At 49.2% G+C, this 21,373-nt stretch overlaps 4 protein-coding genes across 4 annotated transcripts; 3 read left to right on the top strand and 1 right to left on the bottom strand.

Annotated features, from left to right (window-relative positions):
• Positions 1 to 789: 789 nt before the first annotated feature.
• On the bottom strand, positions 790 to 1,281 carry LOC311163999 (uncharacterized protein; the record flags this gene model as incomplete). Its single annotated transcript, XM_084223223.1, has 1 exon — positions 790 to 1,281. One exon carries the CDS (start codon positions 1,279 to 1,281, stop codon positions 790 to 792), a length of 492 nt encoding a protein of 163 aa, XP_084079349.1.
• Positions 1,282 to 5,106: 3,825 nt separating this feature from the next.
• On the top strand, positions 5,107 to 5,598 carry LOC311164000 (uncharacterized protein; the record flags this gene model as incomplete). The annotated part of the gene is made up of 1 exon (XM_084223224.1): positions 5,107 to 5,598. The coding sequence occupies one exon, from the start codon at positions 5,107 to 5,109 to the stop codon at positions 5,596 to 5,598; it is 492 nt and encodes a 163-aa protein (XP_084079350.1).
• A 4,818-nt stretch (positions 5,599 to 10,416) lies between these two features.
• Positions 10,417 to 10,785, top strand: LOC311163873 (scale keratin-like; the record flags this gene model as incomplete). Its single annotated transcript, XM_084223021.1, has 1 exon — positions 10,417 to 10,785. One exon carries the CDS (start codon positions 10,417 to 10,419, stop codon positions 10,783 to 10,785), a length of 369 nt encoding a protein of 122 aa, XP_084079147.1.
• Positions 10,786 to 17,756: 6,971 nt separating this feature from the next.
• LOC311164038 (feather beta keratin-like) lies at positions 17,757 to 18,077 on the top strand (the record flags this gene model as incomplete). The annotated part of the gene is made up of 1 exon (XM_084223295.1): positions 17,757 to 18,077. One exon carries the CDS (start codon positions 17,757 to 17,759, stop codon positions 18,075 to 18,077), a length of 321 nt encoding a protein of 106 aa, XP_084079421.1.
• Positions 18,078 to 21,373: the final 3,296 nt, after the last annotated feature.

The raw sequence follows: 21,373 nt of genomic DNA, 5'->3' as shown, positions 1-21,373 counted from the left end.
GAGAGGGAACTGGAATGACAGAGGGCAAATTTAGGGTGGATATTGGGAAGAAATCTTTCCCTGTGAGGGTGGATTGGTCCTGGCACAGGGGAATCTCTGGTTGCCCCATCCTTGGAAGTGTCCAGTGTCAGGCTGGAGCAAGCTGGTCTAGTGGGAGGTGTCCCTGCCCATGGTAGGGGGTGGAAGGAGAAGACCTTTAGGTCCCTTTCTTTAGGGTCCAACCCATTCCATGAGTCCATGACTCTGTAATGTTATTATTCCTGCTCCCAAATTCTGGATCAAGGAACAGTGGCTAACTTCACTCACAGCTAAGACATTCCAGGTGGTTTTGAAGTCTGAACCTCAGCCTATTGTAAGGATTTGCATTTCCCCCCACCCTGTACAGAGAGAAGTGTTGCGAACCCACAGCCAGAGAAATTGAAACTAAAACTTTGTTTTTTGCAGAACAGAATCACTTTAATGAGAAAAAAGCATTCACAGAAAAGCATTGCATAGTATGAAGAATATCAGATCACAGTCAACTCCTTCTGTAGTTGCTCTTCTCCAGTTGGACAGTGAAGATGCATTTTAGAAGAAGATAAATCATTGTTTCATCCCACGTATTACACACACACAGATGAAAAAAAAAAGCCCAGAAGACGACAAGCAGAAGGTGAGCGAATCAAGGAGGAGTTGTGTGCTTCCAGCTCCACCTGAGCGGGGTGGCCACGGTCACAACACCTCCTCTGGGGCCAGGATTGTGTCTCTCCATTGCCGGTGATTCCTTACTCCGGGATGTTTCCGCAGGGTTCAGCAGGAGCCCCAGAAGCCGCGGCCGTAGCGGCCGTACCAGGAGGAGTAGGGGCTGCAATAGCCAGAGCCAAAGGCTCTGCCAAGGCCATACAGACCCCGGTACCCCCCACAGGACCCCAGACCACCATAGCCCCACAGACCCCCGTAGCCCAGGGATCCATAACCCCCATATCCATAGAGACCCCCGTAGCCCAGGGATCCGTAACCCCCATATCCATAGAGACCCCCGTAGCCCAGGGATCCGTAGCCCCCATAGCCCAGGGAGGCCCCAGAGGCTCCAAGGACGGGCGCTCCGGCAGATCCCACCACGGAATCCTGCGGGAAGGAGCTGAGGATGGGGCCGGGGAAGGTGACCACCACGGGGGGAGGCTGGATCACGGTGGTGGAGTCGGGGCACTGGCGGACGCACGGCTCGTTCCCGCTGTCGGCCAGGGGCTGGGGCCGGAGGACGCCGCAGGCAGCGGAGGGGTACAGGTCGTAGCAGGACATCTTGTAGGGGTTGGAGGTCAACACAGGCTAAAAAAGAAGGCAAGGAGTTCAAAATTCAGCAATTTAAATTAAAATAACAAGTAGAGTGTTCTGAGAACTTCGCAATCTCAGTGCTCTTTTTTTCTCAAAAAGTGGTTTTTTTTCAAAAATTCTCTAAAGTGTGTCCACACACAAGAGCATGTGGGGAATATTCTAAAAACCTTTTCCCTCGTAACATCCTGCTGAGAACTACGACTGATTTCTCCACATTAAACTGAAACCTGGGAAGCAAAAACAACGAGAGCAAAGTGACTTTGTCCAAGGTCGTTGGATGAGTCATTAGGAAAACTCAGATTTGGGTTCAGCAGGTTTGCATGAGATGGAGCTTATAGAGAACTTAATTACAGTAGCTTCATCATCCCACTCATCCCAATTTTGCTGAGAGTCAAGGGAACAACAGATTATAGGATTGTGAGCACCTGGCTTTCCCAGAAAGGCATTTGACAAGACAATAAAGAACAAATCTCCAGCGATGTTCTGTAAATCCTGAACAGAGTTCCGAGGAGGAACTTGAAAGCAAGAAGGTGAAGGAGAGCCTGAGGATTTGTGGTAGCAAGACACAAATGGCTTTATCACGTGTGAACGGCTGCAGGGGTGACACCCTCATCAAACCCTGAACCTTTTATGCAAATGTAGAGATGGGTTAAACGTATCAAAATGAGGATCAGAGAATCACAGGCTTCCTCAAGCTGGAAGTGACTCAAAAGTCTCAAGTCCAACTCTCTGCTCTTTGCAGGGTTATTTAGAGCTAAAGAGAGAACCTTGGAATTGCCTGGTTTGGAGGAGACCCTTAAGATCATCCATCCCACCCCCTCCATGGGCAGGGATACCTTCCACTATCCCAGGTTGCTCCAAGCCCTCTCCCAACTGACTTTGGACGCTCCCAGGGATGGACAATCCATGGAATATCCGGTGCCAGGGCCTCCCCACCTTCACAGGGAAATATTTCTTCCCAATATCCAACCCAAGTTTCCCCTCTGTCAGTCTGACCCCATTCCCTGTGTCCTGTCCCTGCAGCTCCTGAGGAAAGTCCCTCTCCGGCTTCCCTGGAACCCCTGCAGATCCTGAGGTCTCCACACAACCTTCTCTCCTCCCGGCTGAACATTCCCAGCCTGACTCCATAGGGGAGGGAATCCAGTCACCTCAGTTGACTCAGAGCACTGTCCAGTTGCTCCAAGCTCTGGAGCTCCTGACTCCAAGAACTCCACACACCAAAAAGACAGAAAGGTCCTTGATCTTTCCCAAGTCCATGCAGATTCACCCAACAGAAAGGATGCTGGACATCAACTGGAGTTGAAGCCAGCAATAAAAACTACACCATGAGCAGTGAAGAAGATTCAGACTTACCCAAGTCTCCAAGAAGTCAAGGGAAGCGTTTGGAGGAGCGAGGAGACAGAGGAGCTTTTATATCAGCTGGAGGTACCAGATCAGCATCTCTTGCCCGCCCCAATTGCAAACTCATGCAACCATCAGGATGATGAAATTATTGGGTTCATTATTGGCGTTTATGAGGCCTTTCAAATTTGTTTGTAATAATGATCTAAGCATCACCTGAGATTATAGAGAATTCTTTCATCTTGTGACGAACTGGGGGGGAGATTAACACCCGGCATTATTCCTGTCACTTCCTTGGAATTACACCAGGAATTGCCAAGACAGCTCCTCTTGGTATGAACTGAATACCTGGATAGTGGCTCATGGGTTCATCAGAATCACAAATTCCACCGGAATTTCATCCTGTGCAGGAAAAACAGTGAAATCCTAAATTTTGGCCAGGTCCACAGAGGAGACAGAGAGGAACTTTTGTCTTCCCGAGGCTTGTTTGGGTTCGGGAGATAAACAAGGAATGAATTCACAAAGTTAATGAAAACCACAAAGGGATTGGAGGTCGTGAAGAGATTTTCCAAGGTGTTGAGGGTCTGATGTTTTCTGGACAAAGGTGGCACCTGAGAACATTGAATGGGCCTGAGGAAACGTGAGATTTTTTGGGAAAAAATGGATCCTCTGGTGCAAAAGTCAAAATGTGACGCAAATGTTTTGAATTATTGCCTCGGGTTCTTAGGAATTCATGAGCTCCTGTGATACGCAAGTCATAAATCCCAAAAAGGGCTGAGCTGGAAATTTCTGGGGTGAGGGAACAATCAGGAATTTGGAACGTGCGACACAAAGGCTCCTTCTGGCCTCGTTTACGGGTGGGCCGTTTTAATATTGCAGACTCCACGCCATAGGTGATCCCTAAATGGGGAGGTGGGGTGCTCAGCCTTTGGGGGGCAGGGGGTTTTGGACAATAATCTTTTCAAGCTTCCAGGGAGCAAGCCCATGCAAATCCTGTAGATGATCCAGTAGATTAAAGGCACGGAGCTGGATTTAGATGCCTCACAATTATGAAATGACATCACATTCAAACACCTCAGTCAAGATATTTGTGTCCTTGGTATCATCAGTTCAAGGCCAAATAATGGGGGCTTGTGCCCCTTCAGGTTTTTCCCCAATGGAAAAGAATTTGAAATAAAAAATTCTGAATAAAACCCCGAATTTCACCAACTGTATTTTATTTAAAATATGTTTTATTCCACGGATGGGGCAACCACAGGCTCTGGTCCCAGGGAACAAGGCACAGGAAAACAGGGAATGGCCTTGGGTGAGGGTCAGTCTCAGCCTGGACTTGATGGTCTTGGAGAACTTTTCCAACCCAAATAATTCCAAGATTCTGTAACAAAAACCATTTAAGGACCACAGGATGCTTTCCATGCCTTCCTTTGGGTTCCATATTGTTCTCACATTAAGCAGAGAGTGATAATGACAAAAATGACCACCCCAAAGTTGCTCTAAATCATTTTTTCTCCAGATATTTTGTTTTTTTAAATGGAAAACAAAGCTCATCAGGTGCACATCAGGTCACCCCAAGCGAGCAGATGGGTTTTGCCATTAATGATGGAGAAGCTCCAGAAGAGCGTTGGGATAATTCCTGCTGTGAATGGAATGATAACAGGAATGAGGATGACTTGTCACCATTCCAGATGAAAGAGGGCTCTGATGAAACACACCTATCACATTTCACGAGACTTCGGACCAGCAAATAAACAAAGAGTCAGCAGAACTTTGAGGACCTACGTGTCACATTCATTTGGGGTTTGTCCCAATTATGCACATCCCCAAATTGCACCTTAGATGTTCCCCAGGATCTCGGGAATGGTATAAAAGCTCTCCCAACCTGGGGCTCTTCACTTCGCCTTCCTCGCTTCATTCACCTCCGTGAGAAAGGTAAGCACCATTCTAAGGGATCTCTCCCCTTAGAATTTTCCCTTGGAAAATTCCTGTCTCTCTTTTCTGCAGGTCTTAATCAAGGTTGGGATCATCCATAAGGATTCTAAGATTGTTAACAATTGGGCTATTTTGTGATGGTTTTATTTTTAGTTGGTGCTGAATATTTATAAGTTCTGAATGGTAAAATCATTCTTTCTTCTTGGAAGAAATTAGAAAAATTTAGAATTAGAAACCAAAGCAGCTTCCAAAACCTTGCAGAAGGTTTGTTCAGCCAATAAGAATTTTCTATGGGTTTTCTATGGTGGGAATGAAGTGCAAGAAATTGGGAATGAGACCCCAGGAGAGATGACAGCTCAGAGAGCGAGTGATTTACAAAAACACTGCTGAGAACGAAGGACAACCAAGACTTGAGACGTAACAATTATTTTCACCCACATGTCCAACTGTGAAATCTTTTAACCATTGAATTTCTGCCTTTTGCTCACTCCTCAGTATCCACCGACCTCCAACCCCTACAAGATGTCCTGCTACGACCTGTACCCCTCCGCTGCCTGCGGCGTCCTCCGGCCCCAGCCCCTGGCCGACAGCGGGAACGAGCCGTGCGTCCGCCAGTGCCCCGACTCCACCACCGTGATCCAGCCTCCCCCCGTGGTGGTCACCTTCCCCGGCCCCATCCTCAGCTCCTTCCCGCAGGATTCCGTGGTGGGATCTGCCGGAGCGCCCGTCCTTGGAGCCTCTGGGGCCTCCCTGGGCTATGGGGGCTACGGATCCCTGGGCTACGGGGGTCTCTATGGATATGGGGGTTACGGATCCCTGGGCTACGGGGGTCTCTATGGATATGGGGGTTATGGATCCCTGGGCTACGGGGGTCTGTGGGGCTATGGTGGTCTGGGGTCCTGTGGGGGGTACCGGGGTCTGTATGGCTCTGGCAGAGCCTTTGGCTCTGGCTATTGCAGCCCCTACTCCTCCTGGTACGGCCGCTACGGCCGCGGCTTCTGGGGCTCCTGCTGAACCCTGCGGAAAAACCTCTGGATGATGTAGAAGAGCAAAGCAAAATGCAGATTTTTCTTCCCTTTAAATTCTTTCACGATACCTCTTTGAGTTCAATTCCTTGTTATCTTCTTTATCACCCCTGTAGCTGAATGCAGTGACAGACTGAAGTGCCTTTCAAGCTCTGCCTGCATTTACAATCCTGATGTTACCATGTTGTTTGTGTTCTTTTCATTCTCATTAAAACTGTTGCATCACTGAAAATCCTTGTGTTGGGCTTTTGTGTCCTCACCCACCCTGAGTTTGCCAACCTCGCTGGGTAAAGCTCCCTGCTCTGCATGAGGCTGCAAAAACATTGAGCAAACCCTGCCCAGAGGGGAAAGAGTCTCCATGGAGAGCTTCTCATGGGGAGTTTTTAGCCATGAATTAACAATTTCAGTAAATTTGCATTTAAGCAATTACAACATGGTCGCAGCATGGTGGCCAAAGGTGATCAGAAGTTTCCTCCACATGTTGAGCCCTGTGTGCAGAGGGAACTTCTTTAAATCCACAACAAGGACCTCATGAGGCGTCTTGGAATTACTGAATTGGCTTGGAAGAACCTTGAAGATCATCAGGACCATGGGTTTAATTTATTTATATATTAAATAGAAAGAGAATTTGTGTCCATATTTTATAAGTAGCCTAAAACCCAACAAAAGCACTGCACCACAAATGTCATTATCTTCTTATGTCATCAGCAAAGCACAGAGCCACCTCCTGATTCAGGCAGATCCTTATCTCACTGGGAGTTTTCCTTATCTGGTTCTGCTGCCAAAAGATCTCAGGGTACGCATTTTCCTGCAGTAAAAAGACTTGTTGAATATCACCACGTTTAGGGAACTTCTGAACAGAAAACTGAAGGGAAAACGTGAATTAAAAAAGGCAAAACCTGCTGCAAAATGGAACGACTCCCAGCAGAACCCAGAGCTTCCCTGGTGGTATCCAAATGACACGTGGAGTCGATGTTCTACGTCCTGCCAGGACCTGAAAACCAGCCTGAAAAATCTGCCTACCCCCTGCCAGGACCTAATAAATCAGTCAGAAAATAAGTCTGAAAATCAGTCTGAAAATCAGTCTGAAAAATCTGCTTCCTCCTGCCAGGACCTGAAAAATCTGCCAGAAAATCTGTGGTGGTGAAGAGCAGGGTAAGAAAAGCTCAGGTTACAAAGGGAGCCCTTAAGCAGGGTTTAAGCCGGGCTCTAACGGAGATCCCGGTGCTTCCGGAGGGAAGGGACAAAGGATCCGTGTGATGACACTGGAGGGTGGCTGAGCCACCACCCTCGGGTCAGGGCAATCCTAGAGTTGGTCATCGGGAAATGTGACAGTCATCAGGTGACGTGAGCGTGGCCATCACCCAGCAGAACCTTCTGAGGGACGAGGGGAAAAGCTTGGAAATCTCACGGAAATGGGAAAATCCAGCGTCCAGTTCCATGGCAAGATGGACATTGAGGGGCTGGAGAATGTCCAGGGAAGGGAACGGGGCTGGAGCAGCTGGAGAAGGGTCTGGAGAATCCTGAGGGAGCTGGGGGGGGGGGCTCAGCCTCGAGAAAAGGGGGATCCAGGGGGAATTTGGGATCTGCCAGGAGGGATTTGGGATCTGATCCCAGGGAACAGGGACAGGACAAGAGGGAACGGCCTCGAGCTGTGCCAGGGCTGGAAATTTGGGAAAATCCCTCCTGGAAAGAGCTTGGAAGGGGCTGTCCAGGGAGGTTTGGAGTGGCCACCCCTGGAGGTGTCCGAGGAATTCCTGGACATTGGTCTGGATGACCAGGTAGGGGCTGGTTCCCGCTTGGACTCTGTGACCTCTGAGCTCTTTTCCAACTTAGATAACTCTGGGATTCTGTGGAACTCCAGGCAGTTTCGAGGAGGGGCTTTTGATACGTCCTCTGAGCGGCTGGAGACCGCGAGGCGACCCAGGTGTGATAAACACGCTAATGTGACGAAAGGGTTTTGCTCAATGTTTCTGTTTATGAGTTGATTCAAATTCTGACGCGGCACAAAATGCAAATTACAACCCCAAGATTTCTTTCATCTCAGCGCTTTAATTGGCCGAGGTTCACGCCTGGTAACGTTCCATGAAACACATTCAGAATGACAGCACGGATTCTGCTGCTTCATTTATTCACCTCTCATTAGCTGGCATAATGATGCTGGCTCAGGTGTTAATCATCATTTTCATCTGCTTGAAGGTGCAAGATTTTTTCCTTTCTTCTTCACCCATGGTAGATAAAAAATTGATGAAAACCTCGGTGCCTTCCTTGTGAAATCAGCAGCTTTTATGTGTGGCTGGAATTTGGATTTGGACAAAACCATTCAGAACTTTTCAGAGGAAATTATAGATATTTTTTAAACCATCCAGATCCGTGTTTTGTCTCACAGATGTTCAGGCTACAGACAGAGAAAACAAGAGTTAAAACAGCAGCACTGAAGAAGAAACTCACCCAGATAAATGAAAATTTAAATTAGACAAGAAAATCCACTGAGGTGAGAAGCCATGAGCTGGTAAAGGGAACAGGAAGAATTCACTTGGACAAGTTTTTTTTTAATGTTTTATTTTTAATAATATTTTTAAGATTAATTTTAATTACATTTCAAAATGCTCACTGTTAGAACACAACCACATATTTATATAGCAGTTATCACACCCCATTTCACGCATAAACTATTAAGGAGGGTTTGGGAATTGCTTAAAAACACACCCAAAAAAATATTCGGACTTTTGGGGGGGAATTATTCCTGTAATCCCCTGGGGACACCCTGAATTTGGGGGAAAGAACCTCCCAGTTTCAGTGTAACTTTGGTGGGAATGTGTTTATTTAATAACTCATCCACAACAAATGATGGGGTTTGAGGTGGGACTTGGCAATGTTCATCTGGGAAAAAACACTGATATCCCTCCAGAGGAAAAAAAAAACCAACCAAACTTGGATTTAAGCCCTGTTTTAGGGACTAAAATATTGTGTTTTCTGCATTGAGGAAAATCAGGACTTTCCCAATCCCAGTGGGCAAATCCACAATTCCCACAGCGACCTGAGGTTTGTGGCTGTGGTCTCAAAACCCATCAGGAGGCTCCTTGCACCTCTCCAAGCATTCCATTGCAAAATCTGGGAGCAGAAGTGATGAGAGCCAAGATCCGGAGCCCCAAATCCCAAACCTGTGCACGGCAGCAGGTTCTGACTCTGATTAAAATCATTAATGAAGCTAATGAAGGAAGGGCTTAGCAAATGGGATTTAATTCCCGCCGGGAGGGATGGAGCTGCTCCATCAGGATCCGAGATGAAAGGGAGCCGGCAGCTGGAATGTGCTGGGCAGAGATTCAGGGTGGTTTTGCAAAGCCAGGAGAGTTTCGTCACTTTGGGGAGTGATTTGGGCTCGTCCGAGGTGGCGACTCCCGGGGCCGGCGTGTTCAGCCCCGGGGCATCCCAGGGTTTGTATAAAAGCAGCAGCTCCGCGGAGCTTTTCCATCATTCTCCTGCTTTTCTCCTCTCTGTCAGGTAAGTCCGATGCCTTTTCATTCCTCTCCCAGCTCCAGAATGCCTTTGCTTTCTGATTTTTCATTCCAGTTGCTGTTTGCAGCTATTACATTAATTTTCAGGGCTTTAATTTTCCTGTGTCCTTCTTTTTATTCTTTAAATTTTCATTTTTACAGTATCCTGACAAGTATTTTACTGCAAGGCTTTAGGAGCCAAATCCATGTGAGGCATTTTTCATTTTGGAATTTTTTCCCCCCTGTTATTTGTATGCGGCCATTCTTGGACTGACAGCAGAATGAAAATTAAGGATGGCACGAGCTTTAAAATGCTGGATTTTCCTGCATTTTAGTCCATGACTGAATCAGGGAAATTCGTCCATGTCCTGAGCTACCCAGCTGAAGAAAGAGTTTATTTTAATTCCAGTCATTTTTATATATATAAAAATATTTATTATTTAGTTATTTTCACCACAGCCAAAATGAAGGAAAGCAGACTCATGCTCTGACCCAGTGAATAAAATAATATTTCTACTTTTTTACTGAAAAAACCCATTAAACCAAAGGCTTTTATGCCCAGATATCCACATGGCAAAATGTTTTAAATCCATATTTTTATCTGATGAAGGAATTATGCTCCTTCCATCCTATTCCATCTCCATCCCACTCCATTTCTGTCCCATCTCCATCCTATCCTGTGTCCATCCCACCCCGTTCTTTCTTATCCCATCTCCATCCTGTTTCATCCTGCTCCATCCCATCTCCATCCCATCCCATCTCCATCCCATCCCATCTCCATCCTATTTCCACCCCATCTCATTTCCATCTCTGTCCTATTTCCATCCCATCTCCATCCCATTTCCATCCTATCTCATTTCCATCTCCGTCCTATTTCCATCCCATCCCATTTCCGTCTCCATCCCATTTCCATCCCATCCTATTTCCATCTCCATCCTGTTTCATCCTGCTCCATCCCATCCCATCCCATCCCATTTCCATCTCCCATCCCATTTCCATCTCCCATCCCATTTCCATCTCCATCCCATCCCTTTTCCATCTCCCATCCCATCCCATCCCATTTCCATCTCCCATCCCATCCCATCCCATCCCATCCCATCCCATCCCATCCCATCCCATCCCATTTCCACCTCCCATCCCATCCCACCTCTCCCAACCCCAAACCTGCTCCTGTCCCACCCCAATTTTTCCCCCGGGGATGTTTTCCCCCATTTCCCAGCTTCCCCAAACCTCCACCTGCCCCTTCCATAGATCCTCAGTTCTCAGCAGCTCCTTCTCTGCCTTCCAGGAACCTCCACCCCTGCCGGGAAATGTCCTGCTACGATCTCTGCCCCACCACCGGCGGCATCTCCTGCCCGCAGCCCGTGGCCAACAGCTGCAACGAGCCGTGTGTCCGGCAGTGTTCGGACTCCACCGCCCTCATCCAGCCGCCCCCGGTGGTGGTCACCTTCCCCGGCCCCATCCTCAGCTCCTTCCCGCAGCAGGCCGTGGTGGGATCTGCCGGAGCCCCAGCTTTTGGCGGCTCCCTGGGTTTTGGGAGTCTCTACGGCTCCGCGGCTTTCCCGGGGTACGGCGCCCGCTCTGGATACGGGATCTCGGCGCTGGCCGGCGGCTCCTGCGGCCCCTCCGCCTCGCGCCGCTTCAGCCGCCTCCTCCGCGGCTCCTGCGGGCCCTGCTGAGAGCACCAGAGCCCACAGGGAATCCCAGGAATGCCCAAATCCACGGCCACGAGCGTGAGGGGTCGGCGTTTCCGCAGCCTCCTTCGCATTCCTGATCTTTCTCCCTCTTCTCGTTCGGCACCTCCTCGTTGTTTGCTCTCGCTGCCTGCTCCGGCATTCCCGATTTATTGAACTGTAGGACAGCCCATTCCTGATTTATTGGGCCAGCATGGGACAGCCCATTCCCTGTTCTGGCATTCCCAGTTTATTTAACAAGTGTGGGACAGCACATTCCCTGTTCTGGCATTCCCAGTTTATTTAACTAGTGTGGGACAGCACATTTCCTGTTCCAGTATTCCCAATTTATTGGACCAGCATGGAACAGCCCATTCCTGATTTATTGGGCCAGCATGGGACAGCCCATTCCTGATTTATTGGGCCAGCATGGAACAGCCCATTCCTGATTTACTGGACCAGCATGGGACAGCCCATTCCCTGTTCCGGCATTCCCAGTTTATTTAACATGTTTGGGACAGCACATTCGCTGTTCCAGCATTCCTGATTTACTGGACCAGCGTGGGACAGCCCATTCCCTGTTCCAGCATTCCCAGTTTATTGGACCGGTGTAGGACAGCCCATTCCCTGTTCCAGCATTCCCGATTTTTTGGACCGGTGTAGGACAGCCCATTCCCTATGGATTTCACCCACAATGACCAATACCCTCGGACAGCAGCCAGGAGAAGCCGGCTGAGGACGTCTCAGAGCAGGACTTTGGTTCGACTTTGCCTAAAATTGTCCAGGAATGGATGTTCCCCAAAATTATCTGGGAATGCATTTTCTCCAAAATTGTCCAGGAATTGATTTTGCACCTTCTGTGATCTCTGGCTTTGCAAAGGGGCATTTCTCGCTCATTAAAACTTTGTTGCATCACACAGCAGCCTCCTGGTTCCTCTTTTTGCCCCCTTTTCCCCATTTTCCCCCCTTTTTTTCCCTTCCCACACTGATCTGCCCACAGGCAGGTCCGAGCTGCTCCCCAAGGAAGAGCCCAGCCTGAGTTTATTTGGTTTTCCAAATGTTTCTGTAATAAAACTACTCGGGAGCAGCTTTCCATCCTTTGAAGATTAAAAAAAAATAAAAATAAAATAATTCCAGTGTCATTCAGGCTGGAAAAGGCCATGAGCAAAATTGACATGACATAAGGAAATTATCAGGCAGAGTTATTCTGGTTTTTTTTTTATTATTTAACAAGGAATTATGGAATCAGGGAATGGTTTGGATTGGGAAGGACCTCCAAAGATCATCCAGTCCAACCCCTCTGGTTTTCTCTCACTAGATTAAGTTGCTCAAAGCCCCTTGAACACTACAAAAATCAAAGATTTCAGACATTCCTATTTATTAAGTTAAAATAAATAAATAAGTAAGGGAATGAGCTAAAAAAATATTTTCTTCGATGGGCCTGATTGAGAATTTCATTTAAAACACCTGAAAAAAATTGAAGTGCAGCTCCTCCAATAGCAAAATGAGAAAAATGGCAAGTCCTCCCTTTGACAATCCCACGGGAATCTGGCCTGGAAGGATGCTGGAATCCTGCAGGGCACATCCCCGGGCCTTTGTTTTCCAAGGAAAGCTTTTCCCCAGGGAGGGAATTCGCCAGCCCTGAGGACCTAAAAACCCATTAAATAAAGATTTTTGCCAGCCTGCAACACCTCAAAACCCATTAAATAAAGATTTTGCCCGCCCGGAGCACCTAAAAACCACTAAATAAACATTTTACCCATTAAATAAAGCCTGGAAATCAAACACGAGAGATTTAATCGGCATCGGGATCTGCCCCGAGCTGGGATTCGGCGTTTGCAACGCCTTTAATTAGTCAGCTGCTGATTGCATCTCAATTAACAGCTCTTCCCTTGTCCTGGGACTGAGCACGGGGTAAGACAAGGGCGCAGTGACCTCTGGGGTTCAGAGCGGAGTTTTTCTCACCCTCGGAGTTTTTTCCCCTCTCCCGGGAATTCCCTGTTCGGGTGGCAGGGGGATCAGGAGCCTCAGTTGCTGCCGTCGGAATTTTTCTGTCCTGTTCCTCTTCAAATTGTGCCCGAGAACTTCAGGAATTGCCACAGACACATCCCAGTGTTGCAGTGGCCAGAAAATGGTGATTTTTGTATCAAATTGGCTCCATAATCAGGAGTCACAGAGGCTACTCCAAAACAGAGATGGAAAAAGGAGGAGAAAACCCCCTTAATTCTGAGACATTTTCGGATCTTTCTCCTCTGTTTCTTTATTTTCCTTCCAAGCCCAGGGAGAATTAAGGAATTAAAGGTGAAATAAATGTCTTTGGGGTTTCACAGAACCCGAAAATGGTTTGGGTGGGAAGGGACCTTGAAGATCTTTGATTTACGGGCAGGGATTCCTTCCCCCATCCCAGGTTGCTCCAGCTCCTTCTTGGACAATTCCAGGGATGGGGCAGCCAGAAATTCCCTGGAAAAGAGAATTTCCCCACCCTCCCAGGGGAGAGTGGGTCGTTCTGCAGGGTACACTTTAACAACTCTTTAATTTATTTTATTTCTGGGGAAAGTTCAAGGAATTCACAGAATTCCACCAAAAATTTGCCTTTCAGGTAAAAAAAAATCCTGTGGGAATTTCCAAGGGAAGTTTTCCAAGGAAAGTTTTTTTTTTTCCCCAGGCTGTTTTTAAACAATGAAAAAAACCCTGTAAAATTACCGCGTGGGGATGTAATTAAATGGCAGCCCGGGGCAGGCATTGAGACACAAATAATCCGAGTCACCCGTGTTTGACTTTCTTTGGGAACAGGGAACGGCCACGCCTGCCCTGAGGGAAGATCCCAACGGGATTGGGAGGGTTCCAAAACCTCTTTATCCCTCTCGGAATGACTTTGTGTCACCGCCGACAGGACCTGGGCGCCTTCCGGGTGTGGAAAGGCACCTGAAGCTGCCGCCCTCACCCAGACTGGGGGAAAACCCCCAAAATTACGGATAAAAACCACAGGAAAACTCTGGATTTTGATGCGCAATGGTTTAATGAGAAAGGAGGAAGGGGAATATCGCGGTGGGGATGGAAAACCCCGGGGGAAATGAAGGGAGGAATGCCCAGGGCCGGGCATTCCACAGGGGTGACTCCTGGGGTTTTGGGTGTGGGAAGGTGGAACGATCTCATCCCACTTTCAGCCAGCCAGGGATCATGGATGGGACCATTCCCAGGTGGGCTTTTTTTCTTTTGCAAAAAGAAAAAAAAGGGAAATTGCATTAAAGGGCGGGGCTGAGGATGCTCCGGGAGCCGCTGGGATTTGTGGGGGCTCCGTGGTGGCTCTTGGCTCCTTCCTGCTCATTCCTGGGATGTTTAGCAGGGTCTGCAGCTCCCAGAGGATCCGTAGGAAGAGTAGGACCTCCCGTAACTGTAGGAGCCGTAGGAACTCCCAGATCCCAGGAAGTTTCCGGATCCCAGGAAGTTGGAGGGTGCCGAGGAGCCCACGATGCTCTCCTGGGGGCAGGAGCTGAGGATGGGCCCCGGGAAGGTGATGACCACGGGCGGGGGCTGGATGACGGCCCGCGAGTCCCCGCAGGAGGTGACACAGGGCTGGCTCCAGGTGTCGGCGCAGGGCTGGGGACAGGAGATCCCACAGGGGGTCAGGCAGCGGGAGCTGGAGCTCTGTCTGTAGGAAAACATCTTCTGGGATTGGGGACGGGTCTGGAACCACGAAGGCGAGGCAGCAGGAAGGTCAGAGACCGATCGAAGGGAGGTTGGGCTGGGAGGAGAAAGAAGGGACGGCAAAAAGATCACAAAGAGGCTCAAAGTTTGGGGGTTCCCATCTTCTCATGTCCTGGTCCCCTGTGCCTCCCAACTCTTAATTATGGAGTCAATTTGACACAAAAATATCCCAAAAAATGAACAGTAACCCCCAAAATGAATAGTAACACCCAAAGTGAACAGTAACCCCCAAAATGAACAGTAACACCCAGAATGAACAGTAAATCCCAAAATGAACAGTAAATCTCAAAATGAACAGTAACCCCCAAAATGAACAGTAACACCCAGAATGAACAGTAACACCCAGAATGAACAGTAACTCCCAAAATGAACAGTAAATCCCAAAATGAACAGTAACTCCCAAAATGAACAGTAACACCCAGAATGAACAGTAACCCCCAAAATGAACAGTAACCCCCAAAATTAACAGTAACACCCAGAATGAACAGTAACCCCCAAAATGAACAGTAACCCCCAAAATTAGCTGTAACCCCCAAAATTACCAGTAAACTCCAATCCCTGCCCTGGCCCTGCTGGCTCCACAATTCTGCACCCAAGCAAAGCTCAGTTCAGACCCCGACAGTTCCAGGAGCAGTTCCAGGCTCGGACTTACCCCTGTGGAGCTCGGAGCGAGTCGGGAGGGTTTGCTGGAGCAGCCCAGAGCCGAGAGGGTTTTTATACCTTTTCTTGGGCAATCAGCTGGAGCTGAAACATCCACGGCTGATGAATGATCCAAGAAAAATTCCCTCCACCTCTCACTGGCCCAGATCAAGCGATTATTTCGCTCAGCAATTATTCCTGTTGTTGTTACATCCACGGCATTACTCAGGCGCACTAATGATTTCTTTTTCTTAATTTTCGTCGTTGCTTTTTCCTACTTCTGGGATTGCCTCACGATTGCTCAGAGCTTGATCCGTCAACACGAGGCGCTGACAGGGCGCGGATCCCACCCCGCTTTTTCCGAGGAAAAGGGAATTGTGCAATTTCTCCCATCATTGACCCACAGTGACTCCGGTGACTCCGACTCGAGGCACGTTCGTCCACAGGCGCCTTCCTAGGGAATTTGGGAATGGGAAGAGCTCCTTCCCGTCCTCCTGGGCAAGGAATGCTCCCAGCCTTGTGAAATGTCCAGGGGGAGTAACCTGGGAGCTTTCCAGGAGAAATCCACATCCAATTTTTAGGGAATCTGTGGGCTCAGCACCGCTGAGGGAGGAGGATTCATGGATTGGGGTGAGCCAGGTCAGGGAGGGGATGCTGCATCACCCTGGGAAAACCTGGGAATGTCCAGGTGCAGCTCCAGCTGAGGCAGAGGTCTGGCTGCAACTTCAGCAGATTTGTTCCTCTGATTTCTCCCTCTCCAGTCATTCACGGATTGCATTTCCTGCTGTGTCTCCATTTTCCATACCCAAAATTATTCCCAAATTTTCTCAAGAAATGAGCTTTCCCCCCCAAAAATCCCTCACTTTTATGGAGCCATAAACTGAACAGTGGGGTTTGGAGCAGCCCTGAGAATTCTGTCCCAAAATGTCCATTTTATTCCATTTTATTCCATTTTATTCCATTTTATTCCATTTTATTCCATTGGGAACTGTTAGGGTAGGAAGCCTCAGGGAGCCTTTCCTGGGGTTTCTCCGAGTTTTCCCAACCTTTGGAATTTCCAGTTAAGAGGATTCACCCAAACCAAAACCAGAATTAGGAAAAAACAGGGAAGGAGAAATTGTGGGGCCACAACCCTTGGGAGCTGCTGGAAATCCCTGTCTGAACCTCCCCATCCTCCTAAAAGGGCAAAAGGAGAAACCCAGTGGGATCAACCCAAACAAACCCTAAAATTCTTCCTTTTGGGTCCTGGTGGTTGATTCTCCCCCTCTGCTCTGCTCTGCTGAGATCCCACCAGGAATTCTGTGCCCGGTTCTGGGTCCCCAAGCCATGAAGTGGCTCCCCTTTGGATCCTGGTTGGGAATGCTGGGAATGTTGGAAATGTTGGGAATGTGGAGACCCCAGAACCCCTCCAGGATCTGCAGGGGCTCCAGGGAAGCTGGAGAGGGACTTTCCTCAGGAACTGCAGGGACAGGACACAGGGAATGGGCTCAGGGGGACAGAGGGGGAATTTGAGCGGGATTTTGGGGAGGAATTGCTCCCTGTAAGGGCCTGGCTCATGGAATTCCATGGATTTCCCACCCCTGGAAGCATCCAAGGCCAGGCTGGTCTATGGAAGCTGCTCCTGCCTGTGGAGCAATTCCACAAAAAAAAAAAAAAAATTAATTCCCCAACATTTTTACCAACTTGGCAAAATCAGCAAAACGCTGCAGGAAGCGAAACCGCTTCCAAAAAAACTCAAGGAAGAAACTGGAGGGTGTTGGGAGAAACTGATAATTGCTTTGGGGCGGATAAAACAACCGGAGCCCGGGCAGGGATCGCCTCCCGAGGGTTGGGAAACGCCGGGGATGGCTCAACCCCCGCGGGCGATCCCGGGATGGGATAAAAAGCTCCCGGCTGCCAATTCCTCCCATCCCAGCTCCGGATTCCTGAGATTTCAGCTCCTCCGGCTTCTCCTCTTCGGGATCTGAGTGAGTCTGGGGGAGCTTTGGGGGTGGCCGGGGTGGGAATCGCTCCTTGGGGAGACTGGGAGAGCCCTGAGGAGCAAAGGAGGGAAAGGGAGAGGGAAAAGGGGAAAAGAGAGGAAAATCTGGAGGTTTTGGAGAGGGGGTTACTTGGGAAGGAGGGAAAAAAGGAGGAGAGGGACAGGGAGAAGGGAAATAGGGAGAAAAATCGGAGTTTTCCAGAGCAGGTGCTTGGGAGAGAGGGAGGAGAGAAGGACCGGGATAAGGGAAAAGGAAAGGACAGGGATGAGGGAAAAAGAGGAAAAATCTGAGCTTTTGGAGAGGAGATGCCTGGAAGGGAGGGAAGGAGGCAGGGAGGGGAAGGGAGAAGGAGAGGGATGGGGAGAAGGGGAAAAAGAGAGAAAAATCTGAGTTTTTCCAGAGCAGGTGCTAGGGAGGGAGGGAGGGATGGAGGAAGGAGGAGAGAGGGACGGGGAGAAGAGAGAAAGAGAAAAATCTTCTGAGATTTTGGAGAGTTTTTGGAGGGAGGGAAGGAAGGAGAGAAGGAGGGAGGAGGAGAGGGACAGGGAGAAGGGAAAGAGAGAGCAATACGAGCAGGGGCTCCGCTGCGCTGATTTCCAACCCTGTCTCCTCCCCTTCCCGCAGCAGTTCCGGCTCTCTCCTGCCAGGATGTCCTTCTCCAGCCAGCTCAGCTCCCGCTGCTCCGCGCCCTGCGCCGTGTCCTGCCCCCAGCCCTGCGCCGACACCTGGAGCCAGCCCTGTGTCACCTCCTGCGGGGACTCCCGGGCCGTCATCCACCCCCCGCCCGTGGTCATCACCTTCCCGGGGCCCATCCTCAGCTCCTGCCCCCAGGAGAGCATCGTGGGCTCCGCATTCCCCGCGGGGATGGAGCGCCCCGCCGGCCTGCAGGGCTCCCTGGTCTATGGAGGCTTCCTGGCCTCCTCCAGGAGCGCCTGGAGCCAGCGCTCCGGGGGCTGCGGGCCCTGCTGAACCGGGACAGGGATGGCGAAACCTGGGGCGGGGGCTGAGAGGGGGGGATGCGGCTGCGTGGGGCTGGGAGAGGGTCAGAATGCGTGGAAAATGGTCAGGATCCATAGGAACTGCTCAGGATCCATGGGAACTGCTCAGGATCCATGGAAAATGGTCAGGATCCATGGAAAATGGTCAGGATCCATGGGGACTGCTCAGAATCCATGGAAAATGGTCAGAATCCATGGGAACTGCTCAGGATCCATGGGAAATGTCCAGGATCCATGGGAATTGTTTAGGATCCATGGGAGCTGCTCAGGATCCATGGAAAATGTTCAGGATCCATGGGAACTGTTCAGGATCTATGAGAACTGCTCAGAACCTGCGGGAACTGCTCAGAATCCATGGGAACTGCTCAGCATCCATGGGAACTGCTCAGAACCTGTGGGAACTGCTCAGAATCCATGGGAAGTGCTCAGCATCCATGCAAACCCCTCAGCACCCCCGGGATCTCCTCAGCACCCCCAGGAGCTGCTCCTCCTCTCCCCCTTCTTGTTTTTAATGTCACTTTTCTCCGAATTTGCCTCTTCCCTCCTCAAACCCCCAACTGTTTGCCCACTTTTGTCCCAATAAACTTCTGTGTTTGCATTCAAATCTCTTGGATTTCTTCTCTTTTTTATAAAACCTCTGCAAACCCACGGGAGCAAACTATGCCATTATCCCAGAGATCTTGGGAGGAGGGTTTGGCTCTTCCAGGGAATGTTTTTATGGATTCACCTGTGGGAAAATTCCCATTTCACCTTCCCAGGGAATCTGGTGGGACAGAGCTGCGCAATCCTTGGAAAAAAATTCCATGAAAAATGACATATGGACTCCAGAACTGCTCCCAGAGCTCATCCCACCGGGACAGAAAACTCCAAATTGTGATGCAGAAAGGATTTTATTGTGACAGCAGCACTGCCTGGAATTCCAAGGGAATTCCAGAGGAATTCGGGCAAATTCACACCAAGGAAGAATCGATGGGAATTGCGAGGGGGGATCCGACCCAGAGGGAATTGTAGGGCTGGGATTGTTCCTGGGATTGTTCCTGGGATTGTTCCTGGGATTGTTCCTGGGATTGTTCCTGGGATTGATCCTGGGATTGTTCCTGGGATTGTTCCTGGGATTGATCTTGGGATTGATCCTGGGATTGTTCCAGGGATCATTCCTGGGATCATTCCTGGGATCCTTCCTGGGGTCATTCCCGGGACTGTTCCCAGGGTCATTCTTGGGATTCTTTCTGGGATTGTTCCTGGGATCATTCCTGGGATTGCCCCTGGATCGATCCTGGCACGGTTCCTGGGATCATTCCTGGGATTGTTCCTGGGATAGTTTCTGCGATTGCTCCTGGGATCGATCCTGGGATGGTTCCCGGGATGGTTCCTGGGGTGAAGGAGCAGCCCTGGCCCCTCTCAGAGCCCTCCCCTCGCTCACAATTTGCAGATTTATTTATTTTTCTGCTTGTTTTGGTCCCCCGGGGATCCTTTGCTGGGCGTGGGAGGGCGGGGGTGGGAGGGGAAGGGTTTTGGGGGGCGGGAGGGGAAGGGGTTGGGGGGATAGCAGGGGTAGGAATTTTGGGAGAAGCAGGAGGAGGAGGAGGAGAAATTCCGGCCACCAGAAGAGGCTCCGGGCTCGCAGGAGCTCTGGATGCCTCCGAACCCGAAGGAATTTCCCATTCCCGCGGGGAATGCGGAGCCCACGATGCTCTCCTGGGGGCAGGAGCTGAGGATGGGCCCCGGGAAGGTGATGACCACGGGCGGGGGGTGGATGACGGCCCGGGAGTCCCCGCAGGAGGTGACACAGGGCTGGCTCCAGGCGCTGGCCTCGGGCTGGGGGCAGGACACGGCGCAGAGCGGCTGAGAGGACATCGCGGGGCTGGGGGTGACAGAGAGGGGACAACGTGAGGGGACAGAGCAAAGGGGAACCCTCTTTTTTTTTTTTTTAATTTTTATTTTTATTTTTATTTTTATTTTTATTTATGAATAATTTTATTTATTTGTTGTTGTTCGTTATTATCTATTATTACCCCTACTTATTTATTTATTTATTCGAATATTCATATTTCCAATGTTTGTATATTCCAATATCCACATTCCGGATTTTAATATTTTCAGTGTTCATAGTTCCAATGTTCATATTTCTAATACTCATATTTCTTTTCTTCATATTTCAATTATTCATTTATTTAAAAAGTCATCTTTTCAATATATATATTTCCAATATTCATTCATTCATTCATTCATTCATTCATTCTTTCATCCATCCATTCATTCAAATATTCATCTTTTCAATATTCATATTTCCATTATTAATATTTTCAACTTTCATATTTATAATACTAATACTTCTTATATTCATATCTATTCTGTTCATTTATTAAATTAATCTCAGAATTAACGCCTTTTACCCCTTTTATTTCTGACTGTTCTGTTCCCAAATCTTGAACCGTCTCCCACGCCTCCCTGTGACATTTTTAGAGGTAAAAATTCACAATTTTTACAATTTCCGAGCTCAAACCCTGCCCGACCCCCCAGACCTGACTTACACGGCGGCACAGCGGGAGATGGGATGAGAATGGCAGAAAAATGCTTTAAAATTTCTCTGCCGGAGCTTTTATAGAGCCTCACTCGGCCCCGGGGGAAGGGAACCACTCCTGTCCTCTTTGTCCCCATTATCCCTCAAAGACTTTTTGCATTTTTGCTTTTGTCTCTCAGTCAATCCTGGCTATTGTTTCTCCCAAACTCCATCTGAAATCCCGGAGATTTTGGGATGTCAGACGGGGAGGGCGATTCCCACCCTTGGCACAACTCCCGAGCTGCAGATTCATTTTGCTGTGAGATTTCATATCGATTTTTTTCCCCAAAATTGTACCAAAATCCCCCAATTCAATATCCCCTCTCCATCCCCTGTTTTTTGTTTCTCCAAACAAAGAATTCCTGGCTCAGAGCCGGCGCAGGAGATGAAAGGAGCGAGGCCTCGGGCTCCTCCCTGCATCTCCTTCCCCTTGAATCAACAGCCGGGGCTGGGATTTCACCTCAGACTTTTTAATAATCCCCGTGAGGAAATCGGCCCCAAAAATTGCCCAATTCCCTCGGGGTGTCGGGCCAAACCAGGGGTTGGGTGTGAAAAACAAGGGTTTGGCATCGTCCCGAGATCAGAGAGCGCCGAGACCGAAATTTAAATTAAAATTAAATTGTTTTGGCAGCAGCTCCAGCCGGTGCCATCACAGGGACAGGCGATTTCCAGGGAAGGAGCCACGCAGGAATCCCGGATCTGGA

The sequence above is a fragment of the Fringilla coelebs genome (genome assembly GCF_963513975.1).
Source record: "Fringilla coelebs genome assembly, chromosome: 29".
NCBI classification, from domain to species: Eukaryota; Metazoa; Chordata; class Aves; order Passeriformes; family Fringillidae; genus Fringilla; species Fringilla coelebs.
This window is presented reverse-complemented; position numbering and strand designations above follow the sequence as displayed.